The sequence below is a fragment of the Schistocerca nitens genome, chromosome 9 (assembly GCF_023898315.1).
Source record: "Schistocerca nitens isolate TAMUIC-IGC-003100 chromosome 9, iqSchNite1.1, whole genome shotgun sequence".
Classification (NCBI taxonomy): domain Eukaryota; kingdom Metazoa; phylum Arthropoda; class Insecta; order Orthoptera; family Acrididae; genus Schistocerca; species Schistocerca nitens.
This window is the reverse complement of record NC_064622.1, coordinates 180,398,958-180,425,590: the sequence shown is the minus strand read 5'-3', so window position 1 is coordinate 180,425,590 and position 26,633 is coordinate 180,398,958. Positions and strand designations below refer to the sequence as shown.

General features: G+C 43.2%; 1 protein-coding gene across 1 annotated transcript in view; it reads left to right on the top strand.

The window, feature by feature from the left end:
• The window catches only part of LOC126204089 (neuropeptide Y receptor type 1-like), a 305,126-nt gene that overhangs the window by 15,911 nt on the left and 262,582 nt on the right, over positions 1-26,633 (top strand). The window contains exon 2 of the mRNA XM_049938508.1: positions 20,853-21,052. Coding sequence (XP_049794465.1) covers positions 20,853-21,052 — 200 coding nt within the window. The remainder of the gene's footprint in view (positions 1-20,852; positions 21,053-26,633) is intronic.

The window sequence follows — 26,633 nt, the reverse complement described above, 5'->3', positions numbered from 1 at the left end:
TGTTTACCATTCATTTGCTGTTCATTACGAGCGAAGAGTACAGCGAAAGATTGTAAACCCACACAATAACGTTTAACTTAATGTGAAAAATGGCAGTTAAAATTATCTTGTGGTTAATCTATAAAGGGGTGCAAGGTTGCATTGAGTTCCTTATCATTCCCGTGGCATTTACTGCCTCCTCAAGACTTTCCCATGAGTTATGTTTTCAGCTATAAACATCCTTGTTGCTCCTGCATATTTTCTCTTCTCAACTACCAAAATTCCATCACACTGTCGTTTCGATATTTTCTTGTCTCTTGGCATCCATCTATCTGACTACATGAAATCACCATCTCCATTTCGTTAAAGTCTATTTCCGGGTCAATAGTTTTTTCCCTGTCGTTCTTAGTAATTTCCGAATTGCGTATCTCCACTGTACACTGAGTAACCCTCAATTTGCTTAGTGGTTTTCTAATTGCAATTCTCTGTCTCACTGCTGGAAGTCAAAAGTGGCGAAATAACGTGATCATAAATTTCTCGGTCCAGAAGAAACTGTACTGTATACCAATGGCGTACAGACTTGCTTGTAACGCGGACCGCAAACCCTCCAATGTGACTACGTAGAGGCTGAAAGTTATAAATATCATGCAGTGAGGCTAGTTAATATTCCGAACTGGCATTACCCTACCCTAATACCAATTAGACTGCGCTCAAAATAACTAAGTTCTACAATGGCTATGGCTCGCTGTCTAGATTTTGGGGAGGGAGACAGGCGGGGGGGGGGGGGGGGGGCGGCAGCTGATGTAAGATGAGTAAAAAATAAGGAAAAATTACAAGAAAGAACCGTGAGGGGCGGACCGCCATCACATTGGCTGTCCGCATGGACCAGCGGGCCGATATCTGTGCATCCCTGCTGTACACTCACTCCGACAAGACTCAGAAATAGTATCTCATATCAAGACGGCTGAAATATTATTGGAACTGATTTTAGGATTCTGCAGCAAACCCGTAATCGCGAGTCGAGCCTGAACGCAGTGCCGAAAAAAACAGTTACGAATTTAAGTATGTTTCCTTCATATTTTTTTCAAAAATTTCATGTACGTATGAGTAAAAATGAACAGGTGAGTAATATTTTAGGTGTAACATAGAAACGGGGTATCGTTTTTGAGAATTGATGTCCAATTGCACAACGTTTTACTTACTCGCCTCGACTAACCTCAAATAAAAACATTGTTTTGCGTTACCGTAAGTGCTGTATAATGCCGGCCGTTTTGAGTGCGATAATCCCGACCGTCCGTAATCACCCCTACAAAATTAATCACTTCTGCTTCAGATGCTACGAAAACGGAGATCAAATACAAATTAGACGTCTTAGAGAAAGCCATTAAGGACGTCAAGAGCAAAACACGTTCATCAGGAGAAGCAGCTGCTACTTACTCCGTTCCAAACAATACTATACAAGGTCATCTCATGAAAGAATTTATACGTGAACCAAAACCTGGACATAAGGCTATATTCTCTGAAGAACAACAAAGAGAATTAGAACAACCAATCTTAAAATGCAGTAAAGTATTTTATGGGTTTACCATAGAGACTGTTCGGAAAATAGGTTTCAAATTTCCTGAAGTAAGTAATTTGAAGCATAATTTTGACAAAATATCGCAAATGGCAGAAAAAAGACTGGTTCTACGCATTGAAACAAAGGCATGCTAGTATATCGTTACGGAAAACTGAGTCCACTTCCGTCAATAGAATTACAGCTTTTAATGATACGGAAGTGAAAATGTTTTTAACGACATGCAAGCTTTGCAAAAAAAATAGCAATCTGATGCTAAACGCATGTACAATGTTGAAAAGACAGACATTTCGATTACCAAAAGAAATTCAAGGATTTTAGCATCAAAGGGCCCGAAACAATTGGCATGGCTACAAGTGGTGAAAGGGCACTACAACAACAATTGTTTGAGCATTTAACGCTTCAGAAAGTATGTTCCTCCGTTGTTTACTTTTAAGTGGAAGTGAATGAACTCTCGGTTCTTGCGTGGAGGTAATGTTGCTGTGATGACAGCAGTTAGTGATTCGAGTTGGATCGGCGAGAACCTGTTCATAGACTGGCTACACCACTTCATCTCCTATGCTAAGTCAACTGTTGCAGAACCCGTTCTACTCATGAAAGTCTCGTTAGTCCCGCCTGCTATATTCTTTGTCACCACAACGCAATAACATTGTTATCCATCCCATCGCATGCATCACATCGTATGCAACCAGTGGAACTGACATTCTGGATCTCCCAAGGCTTCATACAACAGAGAAGGCGTCTTGTGCATGGCTTCAAATGTAGTCCGACGAATTACACAGTTTTAAGTTGTCGACTTTTTCAGGTAAGTCTTTCAATAACACCAGGAGGACAGAGAAAACAGCTAACGCTTTCCGGGCGGCCAGTATTTTGCCAATAGATGCAAGTAATGGCATCAGTGGCACCTGATGCACAGGTAGCACTGACACAAAATGTGCTAAGACCAGTGACACTTGATACGCAGATAGGCCTAGCATCGACATTAAATATGCAGCAGAGGCGCGTAACCCCTGTAGCTACTTTGGGCAAATCAGTTACACTTGACGACATTGTTGGGCCTAAAGTTCCCAAATTACTACATCCGAAACGTAGAAAAAGTCAGACAATCACATTTAGCTTTAATAACCGGTTCTCCTAAGGAAGATATTAAAAAAAAACATCAAGGACACAATAAGAAGCAAATGTCAGAATGACCGCACGTTCCACTAAAGATACGAAAGTACATTAAGATGAAGATTCGAGAAAAGGAGATACTAAGCAAGAAGACAAACGTCAGTGAAGGAGCTGGGATGGAGAATGGATATTATTACCTAATTTGTGAAGAAAAGTATGAAGATCCTCCCACTGAAGTTTGGTTAAAATGCTACAAATGTAATTTATGGGCTCACGAAAACTGCACGAGTGGTGAAACTAATCAAGAGGATTTATCTGTGACTTATGTGATGATTATACTAAGTTCCTGATTATCTCACGCACCATCCATAATTATCCAACTATCTGTATTTCGGACACCAATGTTTTTGTACTGAAAATTTATCTACGTTGGTTATGTGAGCTTAAGTAAAGTTTCAGTAGTAAATTTTATCTGGTTCTGTTTTATTTCAGTGTTCCTGTAAATTACCCCACTCTTGCCTACATCTTAACCCACCGCTCTGCAAAACGTAAGGCCGAAATAGATGACTACTCTGTGAAAATGAATAAAAGTGCGTGACCATGTTGTCAGAGGTGTCCCAGTGGCGCACAGAAAGCTGGACGTCACTTGGTGTGAGGATAGTGTGGTTCAAATGGTTCAAATGGCTCTGAGCACTATGGGACTTAACATCTGAGGTCATCAGTCCCCTACAACTTAGAACTACTTAAACCTAACTAACCTAAGGACATCACACACATCCATGCCTGAGGCAGGATTCGAACCTTCGACCGTAGCTGTCGCGCGGTTCCAGACTGAAGCGCCTAGAACCGCTCGGCCACACTGGCCGGCTAGGATAGTGTGGCTATAGCGCTAAATGGGTCTGGGCCCGCAGCACGGGGCAGTTCAAGAAAAGGAAAAAAGAAAATGCTTGTCATCCAGAGAACAGTTATAGTATACTGTGGTAGTGTTCTCCATGTTAGCATGACACGGAGATAACACTTGGATGACTTCACACGGGGAAGAATCGTCGAGAACCTGGAAGAAGGAGGCGTGACGAGTGTTATCCATGATTTTTATATTGTGCAAAGCATTGTTTCAAATGCTTGGGGCGCGTTCTGAAACACAGTCAATGCTGCCCGAAGGAGATGAGGTAGTCGACCATGGTATATGACTGCTACTTTGTCTAACAGCCAAGAAGAGTTCAAAATAAAACAGCACATACAGTTACAACTACATTTAACTGGACTACAAGACACGTAATATCATACTCCACAGTGTCATGGCGACTGCATGGGGGTCGTCTCTTTGCCCGATGATCAGTATGTTGTGCTATACTGACGTCCGCACTTTGAGGACACCGTGCGTGTTGGTGTCAAGAGGATAGGAACTAAAACAAAGAACGCGCCGAGTGGCCGCGCGGTTTATGGCGCAATGTCACGGATTGAGAGGTCCGTCCCGCCGTCGGTTCGAGTTCTCCATCGGACATGGACGTGTGTGTTGTTCTTAGCGTAAGTTACCTTAAGCAGTGTGTAGGCCTGGGGACCGATGACCTCAGCAGTTTGGTCCCTTAGGCATTCACACACATTTGAACAGTTGAATAGAACAAAGAGAAGTGGGTGGGCTCAAGTGGTCTTCTCGAATCGGAGCAAATTCGAAGGAAGGGAACAAGATTGTGTTTAACTTCCCGCCGACATCGAGATCATCAGAAACGGAGCACAAGCTCTGACTGTTTCAAAATTAAGGGAAGAAATCGGCCGTGACCTTTCGAAGGAACCATCCAAGCATTTGCCTGGAGCGATTTAGAGAAATCACGGAAAACTTACGTCTGGATGGCTGGGTGCTGTTTTGAACTCTCGTCCTCCCGAATGCCAACCCAATGTGCCAACCGATGCGCCTCCTCGCTCAGTGAGAGTAGATTCAGTATTATTAGTGAGTCTGGACGTACCCTCACATGGCGGACGTACCCTCATATGGCGAGAACAGGTAAAGTACCCAGGAACATTGTCAAACATGATCCAAAATTGTTAAGGCTTTCGTGGCCACTTGTTCACAAACTGCCTATCTGCTTCTGTCTCGGGTTCTTCAGCCGACGTCCGTCTGGTGAAACGACAGTAAAATTATCAGACGGATGTCGGCTGAAGAATCCGAGACAGAAGCAAATAGGCAGTTTGTCAAACATGATCGGTTTGGTGTTCCATGTGTTATGGTGTGAGGAGACATAATGTTGCATGGGCGTACTCACCTCTAAATCTTTGAACACGGTACAGTGACCTGTCAACGTTATTGTGGCACTGAACTCAATCCTCATGTGCTTCTCTTCACGGGCGCATGATAACATGCGGACGCAACGAACAATGCAGGTGGAAGAGCTCATGGAACGAGAGGATATTCGGTGAATGGTCTGGACTGCTCGTCCCCACGACATTCATACCATCGAGCACCCGCGCGATAAGTTGGGAGGTACTGCAGCAGGTCCACATGCACCAACGACCATTCAGCACCTATCAACCACACTAGTGGACGAATGGAACATCCTATCAGGAGAACTACATACCAACCTTGTGCTCAGCATGGGAGCGCGTGGCAGAGCGTTTGTTGCCTCTGTGATGGCCACACACCCTATTAAGATACATGGGCTGCATTTTGTAATGTCCAGAAGATCATCACAAATCGCAGAGACTTCCATATAACGACTGTCTTTCAATAAAAGTGTCATTTCTGTTCTTTTAGTTACCTTCTGTACCATACTGTAAAAGTTCTTTCTGTATATAGTCTAGTTTCATGTTAACACTTTACCGTCCGCACGTGTCGTACAAATTTATTCGCTTGGCGCCGGTAGCGCTAATTCGGATTACTTGGCTTGTCGCCGGCCGCTTGTCACCTTTCAGTTGATGACAAGCTTCAAACACATTGAGTTTTGTGTCTTTTAATTTTCCGGAAATCGTCTATTTTTCCGTGTCGTTCCACAAACTCGAACTTTCTTTTCAAGTAACTACTCTGCAAGTTCTACACTGTTATAATAATTATCCATGTAGAGGTGATGCCACTTTCCATCAGAAGGTGTCAATAGTTCCATCACTGGTTTTGCTAAAGGGTGTCCAGCGCCGTAATATATCTTGAATGAGAAAATGTATCCCGTACTCGAATCACACAGCATCCGAATGACTAGGCCGTATTTCATAATTTTCGACGGATTGTAAACTTTAAAATTTAAACATCCATGCCACAATATCATTCCTTCATCAACTGACATGTTTTGACTTGGATTAAACGTTTTGGAAAAATAATCAATTACGAGTTGCACTTTGACAAGCCAGTCGGCATTATCCAGTTTACTGTTGCTGTCGGAAAAATGTAAAAATCATAGTATTTGTGTTGAATGGGTTGCGGGACATCGTTATGTGAAATATCGGTGTGTCTATTAACGGACTCGTTGACCAGTAATCATCGATCCATGTTTTTTTTTTTTTTTTTTTTTTTTTTTTTTTTTTTTTTTTTTTTTACAATTCCCATAAGGATAGCAAGCCCAAACCATTTTAAAAGTTCGTGTCCCGTAACGTCGACAAATTTGGCATTTTTTTAAATCCAGTTTCCTTCTATTGCAAATTTGACTGTAGTGCTTGTTGTTTTCGTTGCTAATATACTCAAATAGATCGTTACCAATACATAATTCTACGATATCCTCGAAGCTCCGTGTATCTTTGGGAAATATGTTTGGGTCCCGGGATCCTTCAAATTTATTATTGGTCCTCGGTAAATCAAAGTCTGACCACTGTGCACTGTCTTCTTCGTCTGATTCAACCAAATCAGTTGGCAACTGTAGCGTCCGCTGAATTCTTGTTGGACGTATTTCACTATCCTCCTACGATTCTGCTTCACTTTCTTTCTTTATAAATATATATATCCAATGCCTTCTTCCAATCGGGAAAGTCGTCTGGAACCTCAGACAAGACGCCCGAGTATTCATCGCAAATAATCCTATTGTCTCTTTCGTCCGCCATGATGAAAGGACATAAGTACTCATAAAAAGTATTTGTAAAAACAAAAATCTTGTTGAAGCGTGTAGCTTATTGTTACCTAAAAAGAGCACCAACGGAATGCAAAAGATACGAGTACTAAAGTGCTGTCGCCGGCCACTGAGCGATACCATGCACACGACCCCACTGTGGTGTCACCGGCCGTTGACCGCTATTTCGCGCAGGACATCACTGTGGTGTCGCCGGACGGCATAGTGTTAATGGGCAGCATTACTTTCGTCCATAAGTTCTGCACATCAGAGTTTGTTTCAGCGAGCACAGGCAAAACGAAGACTGCTTTTATTACGTAATGTTTCTGTTGTGTTGGCAGACTTGCCAACACTACGCACACTAATTGAAAGAGGCGGCCAAGATGCACGCGCTAACTCACGAAGGATGGAGTGAGGTCTGAAACAGGAGACTTAATGAATGCTATAAAGAAAAGTACGTAGCTCCTTTGGTACTTATCTTTTAATCCATCCTTTGTATACATCGTTCTTGATGAGACATCTGGAGATTGTGGCGATACAAGTGAGGCTCTTTAGATACAAGCTATATAAGGCTAATGGCGCCTTGCTAGGTCGTAGACATGAACTTAGCTGAAGGCTATTCTACTGTCTCTCGGCAAATGAGAGCAAAGGCTTCGTCCGTATAGTCGCTAGCAACGTCGTCGTACAACTGGGGCGAGTGCTAGTCAGTCTCTCGAGACCTGCCGTGTGGTGGCGCTCGGTCTACGATCACACAGTGGCGACACGCGGGTCCGACATGTACTAATGGACCGCGGCCGATTTAAGCTACCACCTAGCAAGTGTAGTGTCTGGCAGTGACACCACAGTTTCTGATATGAGTGTAGAGTTGCACTGGATACATGCACTAGCTAGACATACCTTCTCATTAAAACAGTACTACAGTTCAATTCGGCATGCTCGCTACACGCAAACATTCGAAAAAAAACCGTAAACGAAAAATTTAGTTTTTCTCAACGGCAAAATGAAGGAAGTGTTTATGATGACAATTTACCTAATAACTACACTATTATAATATACTTTGTAATCAAACCGTTTCTCTATCGTTATGTTAACGCTTCTCTTCCCATCTAAACGGACAGTACACCATGGTTAGCACAAACTGAACTATCTTTGACACAACTAGAGTGGCGTTTTGTGCCAAATCGATTCGCGCAGCCCGCCTTCCCCCTGAAACAATGAAAAGAAATGGTAACGATTATTCACCAGTTTCCAGAAAAATTAAAACAGATTCCACCATGATTATGTCAGAGCATAAAGAAAAAGCGACCAAGTAGGTTAATCACAAACTAGTAAAAGTACCTCTAATATACGATCTGTTGAATTTCTGGCGTCTTAGTAACGGACACCAAATGAAGTCAAGAATCTTTTCCAGCACTGTATATTTTATATTCCAGCATTCTCATGTCTTGTTAAAAATAAAGTGTGAAGCAATATTGTACAAAACTACGCCTTCAGTGTTAAAATCATGTGCGAAATGGACTGTTCGTTCACGAAACAAACATGTAGATTGTTGTAGACGCTACTTGTCGCGAATACTGCAGTAAGCGCAGTGAAGTTCAACAGCCAACCGTCCCGCCATGAATAAATATAGTCTGCCGCAGACTTCCGTTGGAGTTTACATCTCTGGCGCAAGCGCAATGGGACGCCAGGCCCTGCAGGATTACCAACACTGCCCACAGGAAATTGCCTGTCACTGGTCCAGGTCCGTGTATGTAGAGCTCTGGGGACTTCGTCCCGTCAGCGGTGACGGTCCGGAGCCCTGCAGCTTACGTGGTGATGTGTCGGGGGTGTTGCGGCCTGCACGACAGCAGCTATAAAACAAGGCAGGCCGGTTTGAACAGGACGTCTGCCGCGCGAAACGATGAGATTTCATCTCACTCTAGGCGGTAAATTTTGCATTTACATGATGTATTCTCTGAAGTCCACTGTAAAGAACGTAGCTCGACTTATTTGTCAGCGTGTAAAGAGTGTTGCTCTCGTTCCCTTCACATATGAAGCAGAGAAAATATCTTGCTCGTGCGTGTGTGTGCGAACTGCAGTTTAACTATCTTCAAGGAACATGTGGGAATAGTACGTAGGGAGCTGAAACAATTCATAGATTTAACCCCCAAAAGCCATTTTTGAAATTTCCAAAAAGGTTTTTGTTTGTCATTAGGTCTCTGTCTTGTATAACTTAGCAATTCAGACTTTCATGAATGAGATTTTCACTCTACAGTGAAGTTTGCGCTGATATGAAACTTCCTGGCAGGCTAAAACTGTGTGACGGACCGGGACTCGAACTTGGGACCTTTGACTTTCGCGGGCAAGTGCTCTACTGACATTTTTTTTATTTTGTTCGGTATTGTTCGTTGCGTTAGGTGTGTGGGGACGTCACATGACATCCGTTCAAGTTGATCGTTGATTCCTTTACTTAGTTTTTTTTTTTTAATTACAGAGGGCGAGCGCCCCTCTGACCGTACCCGCTGAGCAACCGTGCCGGCTGACAGCTGCCCAAGCACCACTCGCGATCCCTCCTCCGGGGCTCGATTCCCGGCCCGCACACAGTTTTCATCCACCAGGAACTTTCAGACTGTCATGCTTTACTGTCCTTTCTTCTACAAGTGGATTATCCCTGTTAGTTGCACTCGTAATGAAGTCGGTTACGTGACAGATACAGACATAACTTAGAGCTTTCTCGGTAATATTATATTTCCTATAGTGTTTGAAACTTCTCTTACTTGAGCTGTACCTAATATTTCTCATACTTCTGTTGGTTTTAATGAACGGTTCTTTGTTTAATACAAAGGTAATTAATTGTAACTGTAGAACAGGAACGTAGCCAGCGAAAGGCAGAGGAGGGAAGCTTAATCGCCCTCCTCTCTCCCCACGTGAAAAAAAAAGGTCCTTCGAAAAGCGAACTAACATCCTCCTGCGACAATGGACAGTACACTGTCATTGCCATCAGAAATCAGCAAGAGGATCAGTTGGCATTAGGAGGGAGGAGAAATTTTCATGGTGAATGTAAACAAAATTAAGCCTACCACAAGGTTCAAATGGCTCTGAGCACTATGGGACTCAACTGCTGAGGTCATTAGTCCCATAGAACTTAGAACTAGTTAAACCTAACTAACCTAAGGACATCACAAACATCCATGCCCGAGGCAGGATTCGAACCTGCGACCGTAGCGGTCTTGCGGTTCCAGACTGCAGCGCCTTTAACCGCACGGCCACTTCGGCCGGCCCTACCACAAGGCAAAGGTGGTTTAGAATAAATAGATTTTATGGAAAATGCAGAACTTTACCCATGAAACATGTTTAGAGTCGCTTTCTATATAATAAAAGGAAGTGAGTCGTGTTGTTCTGAAACCATATGTGAACTACACAAATTACAAACTTAACTATTTTCCAATGTTTTTCATGTAACAGAGTTGCTTGAAACAAGAAAGTACAACGCCGCCGAATGTACAGTGCATTGGTGGATCAGGAACACATAAACACGAAGAAAACTTTGATGAATGTTGACATGGATTAATTACACAGCTCTGTTATAAGTACATGGCATAAGGCAACAAATAATGTGACACGAAGTATTTCAAAACTGAAGACTATGAACTTATGTAACACCGACAAACTTTTGGACTCCCAAAATGAGGATATGGTTCAAAAAATGGTTCAAATGGCTCTATGCACTATGGGACTTAACAGCTGAGGTCATCAGTCCCGTAAACTTAGAAGAACTAACCTAAGGACATCACACACATCCATGCCCGAGGCAGGAGTCGAATCTGCCACTGAGGATACGGCATAAAACAAATTCACCTGCTACCTACTCACAAAAAGATGGAACTGAACCAAAACTAGAACTGCAGTACTTTATCGTAGCGAGCGAGGTGGTGCAGTGGTTAGCACACTGGACTCACATTCGGGAGGATGACGGTTCAATCCCGCGTCCGGCCATCCAGATTTAGGTTTTCCGTGATTTCCCTAGATCGCTCCAGAAAAATGCCGGGATGGTTCCTTTGAGAGGGCACGGCCGACTTCCTTCCCCATCCTTCCCTAATCCGAAGAGACCAACGACCTCGCTGTCTGGTCTCCTTCCCCAAACAACCAACTTTATCGTAGAAACGTTAATAACGCAAGAAAGAAATGCTCACTACAACGAATGGCGCAGCCTGAAGCTAAAAGAATCTACAGAAAACCTCTCCTAGATCATTTTGTGCACTATTCTCCATCCATTCACAAAATCCCGAGGCTGATTTTTTTCCTGACGTATGACTTCTCCACACTAATTACACTGGCAGCTTGCAGAACTGTAAGCAACAGACGTGCATTCGACAAGTCAGTCATGAGCAAAAGTGTCAGATTCAAATATTGCTCTGATCACTATGGGACTTAACTTCTGAGGTCATCCTTCCCCTAGAACTTAGAACTACTTAAACCTAACTACCCTAAGGACATCACACACATCCATGCCCGAGGCAGGATTCGAACCTACGACTGCATCGGTCGCGCGGTTCCAGACTGTAGCGCCTAGAACCGCTCGGCCACTCCGGCCGGCAAAAGTGTCAGGTAGTGGACGGACGACCGTATTGTGTCAATGTTGTGTAACAAATCGCAGTGGAGCAATATTTTTAAATGTAGTTTTCAAATCCAAATATTGAAGGATGTATAATCCAATAAAAATAAATGCAAAATTTTCCTCCTGCAATATTCGAAAATTTGTAAAACTGTAAAATGAAGTATACACCGAAAAATTGTGACCTGATAGATGAAACACCAGGTTTCTATTATATTTATTTCATATTTACGTTTGTTACACTGTCAGAAGTACTTCAGTTTCGAAAGCGATGAATAACATAAAGAAAGTAGAAAACAAAGTAATAAATCCGATTCGTACTAGATAGCACTAAGAGGTGAAGCAATCAATAAAGATAGTATTAAAAATGGTTATCGATATTTTTGTATACTTATCATTTCCTGGAGATACATCATATAGTAGACATCAACTGCAGAATGATAAATTACGGATTGTATGCTTAGGGAAGAGGAATATCAGGATAAAAAGAAGAAATAGGTATGTAGGAATGCCACTGAAAGTGACAATGAAGTTGTCTCTCAAAGAGAAAAGATTGTAAAAAATTCTTTCCATTAACAATTATTGAAGAAAACAAAGTCGTCTACTATGAATGCTACTGTAGCTTATTTTTATTTTCACATGTAGTGAAAGACTGTAATATAAGTGTTAAACTTTTATTTAAAAATGAAATTGTATGAAAAATTAGACTACTTTGCTTGTCAGTGGAGGTGCTCTCAGATTCATGCAGTTGACTTCGTGGCCCGCCACTTCGTCACTTCAGTGTTCCAGTAACCCACTGACTCCTTGCTGTTCCAGGACCGGATTAGAAATGAACTGCAAACTTTGTCACTCATTTCATTGTAGGACCTTCAAAGAATATACGAAATATTAACTTTAAAAAGTTAAGTCATGTTTTCATGCAAACTGAATTATCCTGTGCAACGAATAGCTCCTGGGTCCTCATAAGTTATTTTCAAAATTCACAAGTGCTAAAGAAGAGTACTAGATACATGTTTTGTATAAGGAAAATTAAATACACGAATCACGGCATACTCATTCGGATGCTGTGTGATTCGAGTACGGGATTCATTTCCTCGTTCAAGATATATTCCGGCGCTAGACAGCCTTTAGCAAAACCAGTGATGGAACTATTGACACCTTGTGATGTAAAGTGGGTTTACCTCTGCGTGGATGATTATTATAGCAGTGTACAACTTGCAGAGAAGTTACTTGAAAAGAAAATTCGAGATTGTGAAACGATACGGTAAATAGAGGATTTCAGGAAAATTAAAGCGCGCGAAAGTCAATGTGTTCAAAGCTTGTCATCAACGGAAAGGTGACAAGCGGCAGGAGATAAGCCAAGAAATCCGAATTAGCGCTGCCGGCGCCAAGCGAATAAATTTGTACAAGATGTGCGGACGGCAAAGTGTTAAGCTAACAGGACCTCTAAGGCAAAACTGTTAAATTAAATAAAATTACTTGATGGTGGTAATTTCCTATGGGACCAAACTGCCGAGGTCATCGGTCCCTAGGCTTACACACTTCTTAATCCAACTTAAACTGACTTACTTTAAGGACAACACACACACACATGCCTGAGGGAGGATTCGAACCTCCGACGGGGGAGCCGCGAGAACCGTGACAAAGCATCCCGACCGCGCGGCTACACGGCGCGGCAAATAAAATTACTTATAACCGATCAACAATGTCATCAAATATTTCAGTGAGATCAAATAACAGAAGGTTATACTGTTAAATTAAATTATTGCTCTCAGCTCTCCAAAAGTCTTGGAATTATGAAGTTAGAAAATTTAAATTTACAAAAGCTAAAGCTGCTCTACATGAAACCACCACACGTCGGGCAATGTGGCCGGGTCGAACGCACCCAAAATTACTTAGGACAGGCCCGATACGCTGCTCACCACACTCCTCCTCTCCTAAGCAACCAGTGGGAACACGCCCCAAGGCACAAACTAAATGTAGTGATAGCCTAATGAATAAAGAAGCAATTCTGAGTAAAACTCAAGTCATCAGCTTACACTATGTAGCGTAGACAAATATTTATGAAAAACTGCCAAAAGATGATAAGGTAACTGGCCTGGGCAACCATTTAATCATTTCCGCTTACACCTCACAGTATAGAAGTTCAGCGACGAACCGAGATTCTGTTTCAAATCACGCAACGAGGAGAAAACGGTAAATACTTTACCGCCGTGCGGGAAAATCCAAGCTTGGCTCAAATGGTTCAAATGACTCTGAGCACTATAGGACTAAACTGCTGAGGTCATAAGTCCCCTAGAACTTAGAACTACTTAAACCTAACTAACCTAAGGACAACACACACATCCATGCCCGAGGCAGGATTCGAACCTGCGACCGTAGCGGTCGCGCGGTTCTAGACTGTAGCGCCAGAACCGCTCGGCCACCAGCGGCCGGCAAACCCAAGCTTGAGTTCGAAGTATAACCCACGAAAATACACACATCAAAAAAACTTTTACATCACCGCAGTTCCGAGTGTTCCGGAACCTGTACAGAAAATTGGAATAGAGATCAACATAAACATCATTTCCGCCCTTCTATTGCTCATAAAAACCACACATTGCATGCTGCACCACCATACAGCAAGACCTTCAGAGGTGATGGTCCAGACTGCTGTACACACCTCTAATACCCAGCAGCACGTCCTCTTGCAATGACCGAGCGAGGTGGCGCAGTGGTTAGACACTGGACTCGCATTCGGGAGGACGACGGTTCAATCCCGCGTCCGGCCATCCTGATTTAGGTTTTCCGTGATTTCCCTAAATCATTCCAGGCAAATGCCGGGATGGTTCCTCTGAAAGGGCACGGCCGACTTCCTTCCCTAATCCGATGAGACCGATGACCACGCTGTCTGGTCTCCTTCCCCAAACAACCAACCAACCATCTTGCAATGATGCATGCCTGTATTCGATGTGGCACACTATCCACAAGTCCATAAAAGCACTGTTGGTCCAGATTGTCCCACACCTCAACACCATTCGGCGTAGATCCCTCAGAGTGGTTGGTAGGTCACGTCGTCCATAAACAGCCCTTTTCAGTCTATCCCAGGCTTGTTCGATTGGGGTCATGTCCGGAGAAGATGCTGGCCACTCTAGTCGAGCGATGTCGTTATCCTAAAGGAAGTCATTCACAAGATGTGCACGATGGGGGCGCGAATTGTCGTCCATGAAGACGAATGCCTCTCCAATATGCTGCCGATATGGTTGTACTACCGGTCGGAGGATGGCATTCACGTATCGTACAGCCTTTACGGCGCCTTCCATGACCACCAGCGGTGTACGTTGGCCTCACATAATGCCACTCGAAAATAGCAGGGAACCTCCACATTGCTGCACCCGCTGGATAGTGTGTTCTAAAGCGTTCAGCCTGATCGGATTGCCTCCGAGGATTGTCTGATTGAAGGACTATGCGACACTTGTCGGTGAACGTGATGCCAATCCTGAGCGGTCTATTCGGCTTGTTGTTGGGCCCATTACCGCGCTGCATGTTGTCGTGGTTGCAAATATGGCCCTCGTCATGGACGCCGGGGGAGAAGTTGCGCATCATGCAGCCTATTGGGCACAGTTTGAGTCGTTACATGACGTCCTGTGGCTGCACGAAAAGCATTATTGAACATGGTGGCGTTGCTGTCAGGGTTCGTCCGAGCCATAATTCCTAGGTAGCGGTCATCCACAGCAGTTGTAGCGCTTGGGGGGCCTGAGCGAGGCATGTCATCGACGGTTCCTGTCTCTCTGTATCCTCCATGTCGGAACAACATCGCTTTGGTTTACTCCGAGACGCCGGACACTTCACTTGTTGAGAACACTTTCTGGCACAAAGCAACTATGCGGATGCGATAGAACCGCGGTATGGACCGTCTAGGCATGGTTGAACTACAGACAACACGAGCAGTGTACCTCCTTCCTTGTAGAACGACTGGTACTGATCGGCTGTCGGACCCCTCCATCTATATGGTTGTTTATATCTTTGGGCGGGTTTAGTGACAACTGCGAAAAAGGCATTGTGTGTGTGTGATAGAATATCCACAGTCAACGTATATCTTCAGTGGTTCTTGGAACCAGGGTAATGCGTAACTTTTTTTGATGTGTGTACAAACAACAAGATTTGCCCCAGTGAGGCGCTTAAGCTTGCAGGCTCCAAACAACTAAGGTAAGAGACTTGGCGATTTAGTACACGACACACTAGGCAAGAAATACGTTTCGGACGTCGAAGTTAATGGCATTGAACATACAAGAAATTGACAAAAAAATGTTCAAATATGTGTGAAATCTCATGGAACTTAACTGCTAAGGTCATGAGTCCCTAAGCTAACACACTACTTAACCTAAATTATCCTAAGGAAAAACACACAGACCCATGCCCGAGGGTGGACTCGAACCTCCGTCGTGACCAGCCGCACAGTCCTTGACTGCAGCGCCCTAGACCGCTCGGCTCATTTCGCGCGGCAGAAATTTACAAAACCCCAGTACTTTAAAAAACATAATCAAATTGTATTTCCATGACAGGTAACAAATGAAAGCTATTATGTTTTGCGACGACCGACAAGCTCTTCAAATCGTTCGGCGAGTCACAAGACAGGGACAACAACAACTGAACCGAGTCCAAAATAGAAACAACAGGTCACGAACCCGCACAGTTAGTGGATAGGTCTCGGCACAGAAGCAACGAACTAAAAGTAAATCACTGGGATGACAAACAGTGGAAAAACTTGAAGCTGCCTGGACACGTGTGGATGACGACGATCCTCCACTCCCCTCCAGACCTTGTCTGCCAAAGGAATAATGAAATTACAATGAAATCCAGACCTTTAGCTGCCTACAGGCGTTGATAAATATCAACAGGGACAGTTGAAAATTTGTGCCCCGACCGGTACTCGAACCCGGTATCTCCTGCTAACATGGCAGACACTCTATCCGTCTGAGCCACCGGGGACACAGAGCACAGTTCGACTGCAGGGACCTATCCCTGGCACGCTCCGCGTGAGACCCACATTCCCAACTTATTGTCCACACACTACATTTGTTGTACCCCTGTCCACTATACTCATTACTCGCGGCACTCAATCTACGATTCCCGTAAGAGTTCGGGAAATGTGAGTGCATCCGCACTGAAGAAGATCATTGGCCGGCTAACCTTATCTATATGAAGGAATAATATGTCTTATTCCGTTTCTGGTGTACGTCCCTCGTTTCCGGAAGATGCTCAGCCAGACCAATTTGGAAGTCACATGGGCGGTAGAACAAACAGCCTGCCCGTTGCCCCGCAGACCTGTGCTGCCCGTGTTGCTTCACTGACTGCCGCTAGCCGACAAACAGGCTCAACGGCACTCACGGCAAACGGGCCACGCCCTCTCCACACTTAGACTGTGTTCCAGGAGGCGTGGCGGGAGCTATCGAACGCGCTACGGTTCACTCTGGTAACGATCTACGTATGTAACAATAGTAAGTATCAAGGTGGGTCGGACTCCACTTTAATTTGTAAGTCCCCCAGGCTGGTAAATCCAGTTCAGAAGTTAGAGAAAGATAAGGGCATACCACTTGCAATAGGACCATGCCAGGTATCCAAACCAACTTTCGGGTTGAGGAATAAATGCTGATATACTTGACGTCGGAACTAGTGATCTGATAATGAAAGGCATTGTTCCCAATAAAGTTATAAAAAACAACCGAAACTACATTCTACGGTTTATCTTAGTAAAGAAATCCTATGAAATGTTCCTTAATTTTTCCACGGTCTTATTCTTCATTTTAGACTTTCCGAAGTATTGTAGCGTATTACAACTTCTTTCTAGTGCACTAATCCCACACTCTAGGTTCCTCTATAAACATTCTAGATATTAATGATATGCATACCCTCATCTATATCATCGGGCTTGTATCAGTGAACCTGAAATCAAGATAAGTTCTTTGGGTGAAATCCATACCTCGGAGGACGTAAATGTAAATGAAGATTTTTTTAATGCAACATGATCGTAAACTGTGATGATTTTCACAGAGAACTCTTCATTTTGTTAAAGATATTGTCAAATAAAGAAAGAGGAGGGGAGAGAAAGCTATGGTTTCAGTTTAACAAAGTTAGGGCAAGCGAAATTCTTTATGGACAAAATCGTTATCGTTTTCACAAAATGATTTCTTTTTACATGTGTTTCTAATTTTCCTTTCTCTTTCTTGGGCCGAAGATTTAAATCACACATATATTATTTAAGAACATTAGCTTCCTTTTATTTAGATTTTTCCATCTTATTAGCTTAAGAAGTACAGAATTTTCTCTTGATTTCAGTTCTTGAAACTTTACCTTCATCCTTAATTCCTTTCTTCTGATTGATTTGACATCCTGAAACGTTTCCAAATAAATATAAATATGTATTTATCACATAATATTCCAGTTTTTCTCAAGTTCTATTTGTTTCATTTGCATCAATATCCTTTTGTTATTTATCTAATTGTTCTTAACTGTACAGTAATCAGCTTCATTATCACGTTTCACTAGATACGTCTTTACGCTGGACACTAACAATCTACTGTTATCTGAATTACTTTCGATGTTGTAGGTTTTGAAATTATCATTGCGCTACACTGTAAGACTCAGCTCAAAAAATATTTAGAGGGCAACTTTGTCAAAAGCTTCGCCTACTTCTGCAGTTTTACTTCTCAACATCCACTCCGCAAATGTGATTTCTAATTCAGAATAAACCTACTGTTTAATAGACCTCCCACGATACAGGCTTCGATTTACGTGCGAGTTTCGTAGTCATACTGCCTATATGGTGTGTTTTCATCAAGCTTGCTGGGATAGTATTACAAGACCGCAAATTTATCTTGTTTTGAACTAATTGTGACCAACTAGTTGATCACAAATATCTTGCATTAAACTGAAATTATTCATTCCTCGTTTCTCAGGCCCATATTAAGACTCCGATTTGCCTTCAAGTCGAATAATGGCTAATAGTGAGAAACGAAAAATACGTATTTATCACAATGTTTAATATGATTTCACTTCATGTTCATTTCAAGCACCCTGAGTGAAGTGTATGGCTCTCATTAATTCCACTTAGATATTAATAAAACAGTTGTCGTGAGTTGACATTCTTTAGTTTCAAAGCTGCACAGTCCTGGTGAACAACACTGAAAAAGACAGTACAAATGGAAAAGTAGATGCAGAAACAGAACAGACATCGTTAGTGAAAGTCATAGCTGAACAGCAAATAAATGTAAAGGTTTGTTCCTGAAAACGTACGTGTGTGTGTGTGTGTGTGTGTGTGTGTGTGTGTGTGTGAGTACAACAGAACGAAGAATAACAGTCAACAGAAGATAAGATGTACATGTGAGTAGCAGTTTGTTTGAGAAATTACACTTACTGGAAGGAAGATGTATGTATGATGAAACAACAGAATATTTAACAGCTCAGAATATACTGAGCATCACAATAAAGTAAGCGGAGAACAGAATGGAACAGTTCAAAAAGATATCGGGCTTGTAAACTTCATTGCACGATATTTCGGCTGGACAACTGGAAGCCATCTTCAGGTGAGCCGAGCGAGGACTGACAAAGACGTTCTTCGCTCCGTCTTATATATTGTGCTGATAGTACTGGCGCGCATGCGTTGCAGTCGCGGAGACAGAAGGGTCACAGCCGCCCAGCGACAGCGCTCTCGCTGGGGGAACTGCAGTACTCAGTTGCCGTCGGTATTGTCGCTGGCCGCAGCTATCGAAGTCTTCTGGCGTCTTCGTCTCGAGCAAATTTCGGAGATGACGGGATTCCATGCTCTATTCAATTGGTAACCACTGTCACGGTTCATTAGATTTCCCGCGATGCGTATTCCAACGAACTCTTTGATAATGAAGTCGCAAAAAGTTGTTGCTGTGGCCAAAATCGAAGTTTTGTCGTACTTCATTGAATGTTCGTTAGAAATACAATGTTCTACAACTGCAGACCTACTGGGTTGCAGGCGGACGAAAAACCACTTTCGCATGAAAATTATTAAGAATCCTCGCAATCTTGAAGGAGATATTTCCAACGACGGGAATAAATGCTAGGGACTTGGCTGGCGCGTTCTCCTCTTTATCCACTTCCCGGTTTCTGGATCTAGTAGAGAAGGCCGTGTTAGTTTGCCGGGTCGAGTATCCATTGTCTCTGAACACCCTCCTCAAATATGTTAGTTCCTTAGGCAAATTCTCTGCATCCGACAACGTATGTGCCCTGTGCACAAGGGTTTTAAGTACTTACACTCATGGTCTGGGATGGGTGATTTTCATGTGAAAGTGGTTTTTCGTCCGCCTTCTAAGATTTAGGATTTGCTGGGATCCGTGAAGGATGATTTGTTACTGCGGAAGGCAGAATTTACAAAATACCATGTCAATGTGGTATGGCCTATATAGGACAGAAAACGGTCACGGTGGAAGAGCGTTGTACATAACATCAACTTTGCACTCGCCTACTGCAATCCAGTAAGTCTGCAGTTGCGGAACATTGTATTTCTAATGGACACGGAATGGAGCACGACAGAACTTCGATTTTGGCCACAGCAACAACTTTTTGGGACTCTATTATCAAAGAGTCCATTGAAATACCCATCGCAGGAAATCTGATGAACCGTGACATTACCTGAAGATGGCTGGCAGTTGTCCAGCCGAAATATCGTGCAATGAAGTTTACGACGACCGCCTGCAATCCCGAAATCTTTTTGAACAGTTGATTCGCCGGGAAATTTTCAAATTTTACAGAATGGAACAGACGGTGCGAGATGAAAAGGATACATTTGAGTCTTAAATGAAGTTTAGCAGAGGAGAAATAATAAGGAGAGTTTCATCATTTTATATTTACTTGGAACTGTGTATCAGATATTAATTGATCTCCAGGTCTTGCAACAATTTCAGTTTTCACTCTTTGCTTGCTAAGTGGAGGACATGTAACTATATCTCGCAGCTGTGACCTACACATGAATCTCGGAGTCGCTTTGCACTCTTCAGCTACATTCAACGTCAACCAATCTATGTGCTACGTTTCAGCCTGATTGATAAATACAGAAGTTATTACAGATAAGACAGGTAATATTATACACTCCGCTGTTATCTACTAGTATAGTCTCAAGTACACTGCTGAAAACATGTGGCACTGTTACGTCCCTCGCAATACCATTCAGTTTTATAGTTTCAGAATGTAAGTGTTTTAACAATTCCGTGATATCTGTCCTAAGCAGGTGATAGAACATCACTTTCTCCGAACAACTGCAAAGGGCATAATTTTCAGTTTTTGTTTCTAAAATGGGTTGTGGTGATCAGGACTGGGCTATAGTCATTGGCTGAGGCGTTTTGTTATTCGTAGTTGTCAATTTGTTAATTAAGCTGTTTGTTGTATAAAGTGGTATGTCATTTTGCAACACATTTGCAGTAGTTAGTATACGCTATTCTTTGACAGCTTCCTCCAAGCCGTTCCTGAATTCTCACCACAGATAGTTCGGTTTACATATTTTTGGAGTCACACAAGTTTATCTCAGTTTGAATAGTGGCGCCCGTGGTGTTGGCAGGCCTGTACGACGTGCCGGCGGCTGTGGTGGCGCTGCTGTCCCTGTGCTACGGCTCCATCTCGGTGCTGGCCGTGGTGGGAAACTCGCTCGTCATGTGGATCGTGGCCACCTCGCGCCGCATGCAGAACGTCACCAACTGCTTCATCGCCAACCTGGCGCTCGCCGACATCGTCATCGGCTTGTTCGCCATACCTTTCCAGGTACGTTGTACCTGATGTGAGCTATAGTTCCAATGTCTAGGTCTGAGCCACTCTTTCTTCATCCCCCTATGAGTTTGGGCTTTGATGTGGAGAGAATTACACCTACCCATGCACTGGGCCGTAAACATCTTGATTAGTACCACATGTCACTCATTCAGCCACAGGCAGGTTTAAAAAACGTTGTAACGTAGTCACGATATTTTGGGGTAACCTGGCTTCGGTAGTAGGCAGGTCTGACCGTCTTGGAGCTTAAGTTCGTACTCACTCTACAATGCTTCGGACGCAAACCCATTGTTGGTAGATGGCTAAAAGTTGTCCTCTTTTGGGATACCTCTTTAGTTGGGTAAGTTTTTCGAGCTGGTTTCTCTGTTGTGGAAAGTCAAAGTTAGTGGGGAAAACAAGAAATGACTGACCACCAAGAGACTGATACTACACGAGATAGTTAGATAAGTAGGTAAAGACTCAGAACAGTATGTACCTCAAAAAAGTTACGGTTCACAGTTCCATAATGGATTTTAGTCCACAAAGAAGACTGGGCTAATTTAAATTTGAAGTAAAGCATTTTTATAGCCATCCGCTGGACACATTCAACTTTATTCATTAACGGTTTCGCTTTTCTACAACCATCATTACTGTAAAAAAGCAGTAGATCAAATGGATCAAAAGTGCATACTGTTCGTACATGACTCATTAACATAGCAAATACAGCGATGTCTCAATCTAGTACATAAAATGTACAGAATTTATCCCATGTCGTAGACCACACACACACAAGTTGCCTAAAGACTACTGACAGTTAACGTATGATTCACCTGTTAACTGTCAGCTGTCTTCACGCAACTTTTATGTGTGCTCTATGACAATGACTAATTACAAGTATTTTACATACCACTGTGAGACATCGTATTTGCTATGCTAATGAGTCATGTATGAGTAGTATGCATTTTTGATCCATCTGTCCTACTGCATTTTTACAGTAATGTTGGTTGTGTAAAAGCGAAACCGGTAAAGAATAAAGTTAGATGTGTACAGCAAGCGGCTATGAAAATCTTTTTCTTAAAATTTTCAACTGCTCTAACAGGTTACCTACACAAAGTAATAATTTAATTTGTCTGCTATCTGTTTTATATTTAACTGTTGCTCCTGCCATTATTCTCAATGTAGTTCATACATAAGCTGTATCGGTCAAAGCTGAATTTTATATACACTGAGGCGACAAATTCATGGGATACCTCCTAACAGCGTGTCGGACCTCCTTTTCCCCGTTGCAGTGCATAAACATGACATGGCATGGACTTGTCGTTGGAAGGCCCCTATAGAAATATTGAGCTATGCTGCCTCTATAGCAGTGCGTAATTGCAAAAGCGTTGCGGATGGCCTGCCGGAGTAGCCGAGCGGTTCTAGGCGCTACAGTCTGGGACCGCGCGACTGGTACGGTCGCAGATTCGAATCCTGCCTCGGGCATGGATGTGTGTGATGTCCATAGGTTAGTTAGGTTTAAGTAGTTCTAAGTTCTAGGGGACTGATGACCTCAGAAGTTAAGTCCCATAGTGCTCAGAGCCATTTGAACCATTTTTTTTGAACCGTTGCAGATTCATGAAGTGACCTCTCGAATATGTCCCGAAAATGTTTGATGCGAATCATGTCGGGTGATCTGGGTGACCATTTAATTCACTCACATTATCCAGAATGTTCTTCAAAGCAGTCGCGAACAATTGTGGCTCAGTGACTTAGTTGTGTAGAATGCGAAATTCATGAATGGCTAGAAAATGGACTCCAGATAACTATTTCCGGTATAGGATCGCTTCAGGTGGAGCAGAGGACGCAGTCCATCCCATGTAAACACAGACCACACCATTATGGAGACACCACCGTCTTGCACAGTGTCTTGTTGACAACTTCGTTTCATGACTTCCTGGAGTTTGTACCAGACTCCACTCTAACCATCAGCTTTTACCAACTGAAATATGGATTGAATTAACCAGGACACGGTTTTCCAGTCGTGTAGGGTCCAACCAATATGGTCACGAGCACAGGATAGGCGCTGCAGGCGATGTCGTGCTGTTACCTATGACGCGTCGGTCGTCTGCTGCTGTAGCCCAGTAACGCGACATTTTGCAGCAATGTTGTAGCCAATAGCTTCGTCGTACGTCCCACGTTCGTCTCTGAGGTTATTTCTAGCAGTGTTGCTTATCTGTTAGCACTGAACAACTCTACGCAAAGGCCGCTGCTTTCCGTCGTTAAGTGAAGGCTGTCGGCTACTGCGTTGTGTCTGAAATTTGGTATCCTCGTCACTCTCTTGATGCTATGTTCTCGGAATATTGAATTCCCTAGCGATTTCTGAAATGGATTGTCCCATGCGTCTATCTCCAACTACAAAAAATGGCTCTGAGCACTATGGGACTTAACTTCTGAGGCCATCAGTCCCCTAGAACTTGGAACTACTTAAACCTAATTAACCTAAGGACATCACTCACATCCATGCCCGAGGCAGGATTAGAACCTGCGACCGTAGCGGTCGCGCGGTTCCAGACTGTAACGCCTAGAACCGCTAGGCCACTCCAGCCGGCTATCTCCAACCACGATTCCGCTTCTAAAGACTGTTGATTCCCGTAGAACAACCATGACGACGTCGCAAGCCTTTTCATATGCATGCATCACCTGAGTAAAAATGACACTTCCGCCAGTGCACTGTCTGTTTATACCTTGTGTATGCGATAATACTGCCATTTGTATACGACTTTCGTCACCTCAGTGTAGTACGTTTATAATCCTATCGAACCGATATTTCGAGATAAAAGGATGTCACTCGGAAAGAATTGCAGTTGTATTACGAAATGAAAAGAACTGGTTTCAAGCAACATAACAAGTATTAAGATCAGATGCTGAAGCGTCATACTCATAGAAAAAAATGTTTCAAATGGCTTTAAGCACTATGGGACTTAACATCTGAGGTCGTCAGTTCCCTAGACTAACCTAAGGACAGCACAATCCATGCCTGAGGCAGGATTCGAACCTGCGATCGTAGCAGCATCGCGGTTCCGGACTAACGCGCCCAGAGTCACTCGGCCACAGCGGGCGGCACTCATAGAAAGATGACACTAACCCCCTAACGTATTTTACAATATTTTTTAGTGTAAAATGTACTACTTCGTCCGGTTATCTTCTGTACTTACGAGAAATAGAGCTTTACAACATTTTATTACGATTTTCCTCCTTAGACAGACTCTTAAAAGCGATTTAATATCCTTGAATTACAAATAAGCACTTCCCTTGTCACAGGTGTAATATTTGTTTTCCAAAACTCCACAGATATTCGAGGTGTAGCTCACGAAAGAACAAGATTGACTGCAAGCACTCGATCCAGATGGAATCGATTGTTTCTGCAGAGGCTCAGGATAGATGACTTCTACAGTGGCAGGGTTGCGTCGTGTCAATGGATTGAGGTCATCATGATGATCTATCGTTGCTCAACGAAATATCATTAATAGTCTAACATTTTATCAACACACAACTACAACTCCTGTAGCGAAGCTATACGGTGCCAACGCCTCCCCTCCCCCAACCCCTCTTGGACATGTTCTTACAGCACCAACCGCGGTGGCGCTGATGCAAAAGGCAACCAGCTGTCCGGCTTGACGTCAGCTGTGAAGTGGGACTGCTGACATGAGAGGTCACAGCACACATTCACCTTCTCGGCACGACCCCTCCAACTCAGAGCAGGATACGCCGGCAGGCACAGAAAGTGCACCGTTATTCTTGTTGTGACAGACTGCCCTCAGCAGTGGTGCCTACCTTGAGAGCGGAGTTGGAGAGCATCAGTATGCCCCCCCCCCTCCCCCCAGGCGTAGGTGGGGAAGTCGTTGCACTGTCCTGGACTTAGACGTCTCCCCTCCAGGGCAGTCGCTGGAGAGTGCCGAGAGGTGGCTTACCAACTGGAAGGTGCTAAGTCCACAGCGATGGACTTATAATCAGTAGTAGGCCCACCATTTGTGGAGACCAAGATGGCTGCTCGCAGAACCATGTTGCTTCAGCACCTAGTGTAGTCCTCCCCTTGTAAATGGTGTTGCCAGACTGAGATGCCATTGGCTAAAAATGATGGACATCTATACAGTTTCGACATTTACTTTTTTGTCGAAGCACTGCTTCCATCCACGCACACCAAAATTAGCTCGTAACTCGGAGGTGTAGTAACTGGCCTGTTAGACCCTCAGTCTTCCTGCTTTGCTGCTCTGTCGACGTTGTTGGGCTGCGGGCCCCCAGATCGGCCCACCAAGTGGAAATCGATTAGTGGAATTACTACCTCTAACGTCTGATCGGCATGTACCTCTTCCAATGGTCTCTTGTCGCAACTGAGGCTGCGCTGCTCTTTTACTTACTAGCGCCGAAAAACAATTTGTGAAGACGAACTCTTTGTAAGTCAAAATCTAAATGTCCATGTAAATAAAAGCTGGCTCATGGGGGCTACAACGTAAAATCGGTTCAAAATATCTGTTTATTTTCATATCGGACCTTATATTTGTTTTAATCGGCTTTCTTCGTTTGATTCCAATTTTCCATTTTGTTTCACTGTTCTAAATTATCCCAAGCACTGCCAGCACCTACTGAAAGTCAGAAATACCTATTATTCGCAATGACATGACGTGTTTTGTGGGACCCCGTGAACTAATGCCCAATGCCTGATATGAGAACACTACTCAGTTTACTTTTTGGTACTTTCTTTTGAAAAAAAGTATTGTGAAGTTCTCAACCCTTCTGTTCCTCTGTCACTCTGATTTATTCAACAAATTATGAGTGTGATTAGTGTGTGAACAGAATCGGCAACGCGTAAAGGTCCCCGCATTCAGTTTTGCTCCACCGAATCATGTTTGGAATTTCTCTTCAACCACTTTTCAAATGTTAAAAATGATTTTTTTATTCAGGAGGCACTTCGTAATTCCGACGTACAGCTTTTTTCATGCCATAAGAGTAACGTAACTTATTACGATAATGAAAGATGCTTCCTCATCTTAGAGCAATTCTGCTGACGATTTTAGGTGAGTTACGACAGATGCGCAACAGCTTCAGCTGACACTTTGTATATTGAGTTCTAATATGAAGTAGACCTGCAATAGTGACAACGACCATATTTAAATGCAATGATGTATATTTTGCGGTGGATGATAATAAACAAATATCATGTTAACTTCTTGCTTGTTTTTCAACTTGTCTTAACACGAAGTATTTCTTTCCTAACTTGCGTAAACTGCGAAACAGAGTAACTCAAGGTAATATTTAGATCTTAATGAATACCTAATTGTAACGTATGCAACAAGAAAGCACCATACTTACACACTGTCGTTATATTTTAGATGTTGTTGCTGTCATTTCGTATGTTTGCAGGCATTGTTTCTAGCATTTGCTGTGTCTGTGTGTAAGTATAATTAAGCTTGCTGCAATGGCTTTAATATAGGAAGCAGTGCGGGCTCAGGTAGATAATGTATGCAGTTACTAGCTTCCTATTCGAAATTATCTGTGATTATCTGGATCATCTGCCCACACCGTGTATGCAACTACATTGTCGTCACTTGACCGACAGTCA